This window comes from Bombyx mandarina, chromosome 26, assembly GCF_030267445.1.
Source record: "Bombyx mandarina strain Sakado chromosome 26, ASM3026744v2".
Taxonomy (NCBI): Eukaryota; Metazoa; Arthropoda; class Insecta; order Lepidoptera; family Bombycidae; genus Bombyx; species Bombyx mandarina.
The window spans coordinates 5,449,824-5,457,436 of record NC_143232.1 but is presented as its reverse complement, the minus strand read 5'-3'; the positions used below and the strand labels follow the sequence as shown (position 1 = coordinate 5,457,436).

At 36.5% G+C, this 7,613-nt stretch overlaps 1 protein-coding gene across 2 annotated transcripts in view; it reads right to left on the bottom strand.

Annotated features, from left to right (window-relative positions):
- Positions 1-1,699: 1,699 nt before the first annotated feature.
- LOC114250772 (mitoferrin) overlaps positions 1,700-7,613 on the bottom strand; it is a 68,402-nt gene continuing 62,488 nt past the window's right edge. For both annotated transcript variants that reach the window (XM_028184773.2, XM_028184774.2), the window contains exon 8: positions 1,700-7,587. In XM_028184773.2, coding sequence (XP_028040574.2) covers positions 7,438-7,587 — 150 coding nt within the window. In that variant the 3' untranslated portion in view covers positions 1,700-7,437. The remainder of the gene's footprint in view (positions 7,588-7,613) is intronic.

The following is a 7,613-nucleotide window of genomic DNA, read 5'->3' as shown; positions in this document are numbered from 1 at the left end:
GAATCGAATTGCTTTCAAACTTCGCTGCAAGCTCCAAGAATTCCGTAGCATTAACGAAAAAAATACACATTGATACCGTGTTCCTGGAAAGGCAAGGTCGAAATTTCGACGATTGCATTTTGAAGACAGATGAAGAACCCACGTCCCGCCTGACGGTAAATGGTTATAGGAGCACGATGCGAATGCGTCACGTCTTGGATAGCGGATTGGCTATCCCCGGCGTTGCTGACTTCCATACACGTCATCTCGGATCCGCCCGATCCACTAACGGTGCTTTTAGGTAATTCAAGCACCGGTCACCGTTCTCGTCGAACCCGTCGCTTGCGACGAAGGGCTCGACGAGTAAATTAACTCTCAGACACAGCCCACTGAGTTTCTCGCCGGATCTTCTCAGTGGGTCGCGTTTCCGATCCGGTGGTAGATTCTGCGAAGCACGACTCTTGCTAGGGTTCGTGTTAGCAACGTCATCAGGTTTGAGCCCCGTGAGCTCACCTACTAAAGTTAGGGTTACGCTGATATAGCCTCTCAAGGCTCTCAGCTTAGGTAGGAAAAAAAAAAAAAAAAGCTGACTTCCATGAGGTCTGTCTCAATCCAATTCCACCTTTCGAACCGGAAGGCAGATTGCTTCGCGGTGAAAAATACTGGTGGTGATTACGCAAACTTCCAAACAGTACGCGACCGGGCCGCGTTCTTACTCGGTCGACTCTACCCCCCAAGATCTATTAGCAAACTAAATTGTCCCTTCGTAACACGGTAACACACTACAAAACTTACATACGTTCCGCCATTACTTATGCAAATCTGCCGACGCCAGAAATGTCTTGTCGGATCCCCCGAGTCCACTCTCGATGCTTTTAAGCTCTTCAAGCATATGTAAGTCACCGTCCTCGTTGAACTCCGGATACTACCGGATCGGAATCGCGACCCGCTGAGAAGATCCGGCGAGAAACTCAGCGGGCTAATGTACGAGTCAAGTTGCACGTCGAATTCTGCCGAGTTCGACGAGTACGGTTACAAGGGTCCCTAAGCCTACCCCTAGTGTTAGAGCTGCAGGCGTCTAGTGCTGAGGTTCATGGATTCATAAGGACGTGTCTAGGGCGTTGACGGTGACTATCTAGGAATCTGGAAGTAGCGTAAATGTGTTTTACTTTGTCCCTCGTACTCCCGATACTTTATCAGGACTATCCAGCAAACGTATACTCAGACTAATCTAAATCGTAAGGGACGGGGCACTTATCGTATTTTAATTGTTTTTGCTTAGATGTGTAGACGAGCTCACAGCTCACCTGATGTTAAGTGGTTACTGGAGCCCATGGACATCTACAACGCAAATACGCCACTTACCTAGAGATATAAGTTTTAAGCCCTTCAAGCCGAAACGCATTACTGCTTCACGGCAGAAATAGGTGGGGTGGTGGTACCTACCCGTGCAGACTCCCAAGAGGTCCTACCACCAGTGATTACGTAAATTATAATTTTGCGGGTTTGATTTTTATTACACGATGTTATTCCTTCACCGTGGAAGTCGATCATGAACATTTGTTAACTACGTATTTCATTACAAAAATTGGTACCCGCCTGCGGGATTCGAACACCGTTACATCGCTACATATGAATGCACCGGACGTCTTATCCTTTAGGACAGTGAGTTCCATTATTTTGCGTCTTAGGATATCTTGGGTGCATTAAAACATCGAAATATTGTCCAACTGTTTTTATTCACTATATTTCGTTTTGCATTTTTTTTTCTCTCCTCTTAAAACTGTTTTTATTTTCATTGATTTTACACTCTTCAACGAGCGGTGAACGGCCTCGCCGCTACACAAATTCCTATATTAAATTCTAAAACACTTAATTTAAAAAAAAAAAAGAGCTTCCACTCATTCTATTATACATTTTAAACACATAAATATAACAAATATAGTTAATTAATAATGTACACAAACAGTAACATAATAATTTTGAATTCAAATGAGCTCTCCACTCCTTCATAACGTTCCGTGACTGCTGGCGGGTTGAAATTAAAATTCAAAAATACTTTTTAAAAGATTTCAATTTCTCAAGTTTGAGCGTCATAGAGTACGTTACACAGAAAGTGCATTGGTTAAAAGTTTAATCGTTCAATATTTCGTCGCAATCACAAAACGCTACACCACACACACGTCTCTCATCACAATATACATAGCACCGCCAACATATTTTTCATCCTCTAGGATGTAATTGAGTTATCTCAACACAAAGCCCCGATCATTTATTCCTCTTCAATAAACACAAAGCCGTATGTTGTAAAGAAATGCACGACTTCAAATTTTGTTGTAGGCCAAATATTAATCAAGCGCGTCTTTTAACATTATTGAGATAATTTTATAAAATAAGTCTATATAATTGTTCGCCGGCATAACACATTCGAGTGACCCACACATCAATGAAGCTCAAACATATTTACATATAGATAGATACACGAATCATATTGATTATAGTTTTATGATTTATATTAAAACAATCGATTTTGACAATTCCGTATCACTATTGTACTCAATAACTTTACATTTTTAGTAAACGATTTTTTTATTGAATCGAATCGTCTACGACACCGCCGACTAGTGGTGCACACGTGCTGTCAACTAGCGATGTACACGTGCTGTCGACTAGTGGTACATAGGTGATGCCGACTAGTGGTGGACACGTGCTGCCGACTAGTGGTGCACACGTGCTGCCGACTAGTGGTAGACACGTGTTGCCGACTAGCGGTAGACACGTGCGGCAGACTAACGATGCTGACTTGCGACCAACTAGCAGTGTACTACACGTGCTGTAACTTTAAATGAGCTCTGGGATTTGAAAGTTTTCGCAACGAAAAACTTCTTATTACATTCATCACGAAAATAATATTTTCCTTGTGACTAGTATCAACGATTATTTTATAGACATATAAAAAAAAAATATAGCGTCTGTATTCGTCTGCATCTATTTTTAGATTTATGTGCGCGAATTATTACAAAAATAAAATATATTATTCTAAGCTAATCTCACTAGAGTCGAAACAGCATCTCACTGTGTACGCCCAGTGAGCTTAAAAAACCAAAACAACAATTGACCACCACCGAAATAAAACACAATTGACACTTTCAAAATATGACGGTAAGGAATTACACTCACGAACAATACCGACATGCCTTCTCAGAGTACGATTGGGATCAGGCAATAAACCGTTCACTGTGATGTTACTAAAGCTTTGCAAAAAAAAAAAATTTGATACTTTACTTCGTGTAAAACCCGTTTCGATAATTGTATGCCCTAGCATTTACTTACAATATTATTATGACATTAGAATTTAGATTAAAAAAGAAACGAATTTGTTGCCTATAGGTGATTTACAAGATATTTGATGAAATTTGGATTTTATTTTAGTTGCCAAAAAAAATTATTTTGCTCCTGATGATACTGTATTTTTGGTACGTCATCATTTCTTCACATTATTTAACATGAGATATTTCTTTTTATTACTATTGTAATAAAGCAATATAAGGAATATTTTATACGAGATATATTAGGACTGTTTTCAATAACGAAGATAGGCGGTAGATTAAAAAAATGTTGCTTGCATTGCACGCAACGTAATCTACACATAAATAGGCAGAGACAAAACAGTTCAGCGCCTTCTCCTCTATCAAGCCATTGTTATTTCGTAACCATAGACGGACTATAGTTTTCAATTAAAACAAAAATTGGAAACATTTTTTTTTCTACCTTCACACACAAAGGTGTAAACAACCTAACAAGAGCAAACGTTATGCAATAAAATGAATCTAAATCTTAAGGTATTGCTGTAAGATCGAATTTTGACCAAACGGGCGAAAACTAGTCCATATAGATATTAATGCTACGGTCTCATAGGAGCGCGAGAAAGCTGCCTTTCTATTACATTGCGGGTTCGCTTTGTACAAACATTAAAACGGCCTAATGAATATTTTTATTATTAAAATAGGACTTCAGTGGCTTTGAAAAAGGGATTCCGTTACACGCCGCGCAAATCTTAAAAACACGGCTTGAATTTACCGAAACTAGCGGCCATTAGCGACGATCGACGTATGCTCCTCTGAGACCGAGTCAGTTGCGCTGGCAACATTCGAGAATTGTAATAAATGTAGGCACTAATATCCGCGAAAGTATACACAATGAATTTAGAGTAAATTAAATGAATGAAGCAAATGAAAATTAAAAGGTATGTGTTATTTATAAATCTTATTCGAATATGTGGTAACAAAGACACGGGCGCATGTGATGGCTGTTTCGATCTATCTCGTCTCAAAGACAAAAACATTAATTTAACTCATTTTCATATTATTTATAGTGTGAACCACTTTAAGATGAGACACACGATTCGTATCAATAATTTTTATGTACACGTTTATCAGCGAGTAGGAAGATAATGTTAGCGTTTTGACATCGCCAGCGCGAAATCAATTCAAGACAACGGAACTTCTGTTTTAAGCTCATCTATTAATTTAAACAGAACCCATTCATGACATACAAAAATAACTGAATCAAATGATTTGAAAATTAAAACGACATCCACTTTGACATTCCTCGTATTGAGAAACGATTGAGGAAATATTGGAACAAAAACTATTTTTATACTGAGAAAAATTTAGGATAACCGTAGAGATGTATTTTTCAAAAATCAATCTATTAATAGTCTTAATACGAAATATAACAGCGCTTTTAATAATTTCGATGGTAATTTATGTTTTCTTCTTATAATAATGAAATGTCTGCTGTTATGACCAATGCGGCATTATGGTGGAATCAAAAAAGAACTGAATTAACGCTTTAATACAAGTTATGTGTGAGCACCGGAGTATTATTTAGAAGCTAGAAATTAAATATAAAACCGATATGGAAACTGGCAATATTGAAGTGACAACTGATGTTGTCAAATTCAAGAAATGTTGCAAGCTCTGTAATTTAGTTGCCAACTCTATATTTTATTTACAAATTTTATACGGCCTAATTTTTATATTGTTCACTTGATTAATTTACAATTATTTCATAATCTTATTCATTACTTTAAAAAAAATAATTAAATCGTTTTTTTTTTTTTTTATAAGAACTAAATTGGTATTTTGAATTGGTTCTAAATTTAAAGGAAAAAAAAAATCGCTGGCAACTGAGAATATCATTTACATACATTTTCTATCACAAACATTTAATTTTCGCAGAGCCATTCGTGTATATGGACCATTCATATCAAGATAAACCATTACGTTTTGACATTTGAAAGGAGTCCCTTAGCTAATAAAATTATTATGTACTAAAGCGTTAAATGTGTACATACAATAATAAATCGGAATAAAAATAATCAAAAACAAATCACAGACATACAATTAAAAAAAAAAAAACAAACAAATAAACAAACGCACAAGCCTCCTCGCGCGTTCCGGTATTTATTGTTAATGCTTTTCAAATTTTATGTTTAGCCCGTGATAATTCTCAACTTTTGTTAAAAATCTTTTTGCAAACGTCATTTAAATATTATTATTGTTTGGTATTCTCAGTTCTAATTTGTTAAATAAACATACAGGGGGGATTTTAATAATATTTTTTTAATATAAAATTATGTTTTTTGCATTCATGAAAAACATCAACAAGAACACCTCATAATTCCATTCAAATTTAACATCATCACATCACTATACATATAAATTTAAACAACGCATTGACAGTCCCCACAGAATCAATGAAAAAGCAGAAATGTCAAAAATAAAAAACGTTAATTCTTATTTTCTTTTTTTAAGACTTCATTTTTTTGGCTTTTCCTTGTAACTTCAATACACAGAGTTTTGAACCCCACACGTTTTTTTGTTAGTTCAAATTACTCAACGTAATTCAAATATGACTTTCTTATTAAATGTTCTAATTTAAAGAAACACGAGAATCATTCTGTTTTGGTTTGTTAACGTATATATGTATAATTGAACTGATTTATTTCAACATTAAATAGAATTCGAATCGAACCAATTAACATGAGACATCTCTGCGTTAGGATATAATTCTGTTAGGACGTCAGCATTGTACGATGTAAGGTTTACAAAACAATTCGTCGTCATCTTCGAGCAACATCAGCAAAGAAATTATATGAAAATTGTAAATAAGAACTTTTTATTACAATCTAATTAAAAAAAAAAACACTACTTTTGTAAATTTTTTTTAAATATTTTAAAATCAACAAATTAAATTTTGACGTCAAGCTAAACACAAAACTTAGCTCGCGATATCAATTGTGGTCAATATTTGTGTTTTCGTGTATAATCTGTGGTGAGCTTTTTGTACGTTTTGGCCCCAAATGACGTCACACTTAATGAAAAAACTCGTTTTCCAAAATTTGCGCGTCATTTTTATAAAGACTTCACCGGTTTCTTATTACGTATCTTTAAGAACGACAATATTGTATGGTACAAGATGGAAACATATGCAGTGCTGATCTACATAGACTGTCGTAAACACTTCTTTGACAGTATCCCGCGTCAGCGCCCGGTAGGGTTACCAACTTTTTTTTTTTTTAAATATAAATCTTTAATTCTAATTATAACAAATAATATTCTGTAGTACATAAAACTTTGCGTATTGCTAAATGTTTCGAAAATACAACTATTGGATTAGGGCGATGGTATAACGCAATTTTAGAATTGAAGTGGTTTAATCCAAAAAAAAATGTTTTTTGCTAAACGTTAAAAATGTAATTGAAGAATTATAATTTTTACAGTTTGGATTTTAATACTTTGAGTCTTAAGGCGGCATACGTTAAAGTTTAAAATATGCGATTAATTTTAAAGAGACGAAAAATGAACACTTTTCTTTTGTGGGCTAAAATATAAAAATTGAATTTTATTTTTTTACTTTATAAACTGATAGAATACATGTTTATAAGTCGTTCAAAGTATAAAATTTATTTTCTTAACAATAAATTTAATTTAGCCACTTCAATTCTAAAGGTGTTATATTGTACTGTTGACATCCTGAGCGGGCGGTAGGTAGCAGCCCTAAGCACGTCATCACGGATCCTCCCGATCCATTAACGGTGCTTTTAGGTACCTCAAGCACCGGTCATCGTCCTTATCGAACACATCGCTTGCGACGAAGGGCTCGACGAGCGAATTAACCCATAGACACAGCCCACTGAGTTTCTCGCCCGATCTTTTCAGTGGGTTTACGATCCGGTGGTAGAGTCAGCAAAGCACTGCTCTTGCTAGGACCAGTGTTAGCAACACACCCGATTTGAGCCCCGCGAGCTCACCTACACGTCAAGGAGAAGCTGAAATAGCTAAGGCTATCAGCATAGGTACGAAAAAAAAAGAAGGTAGTTAGCAGTTAAACCACTTTTTCGATGCTGTACCGTGACGACGAATTGTATTTACGTGTTTGTTGTAAGGAGTCTTACGTCCTCGTGAGGGTGTTGGTGGCTGGCACCTCCGTGGAGGCGGCCGCCAGTCGCAGCGCGGCCGCGAGGGGCGGGGAGGGGGAGGAGGACAGGGAGGGGGGAGGGGGGCCCCCGGCTCCGCTGTTCGTGCTCTCGTCTTCTTTCGTCTGCAATATAGCATTTAAATTGGACT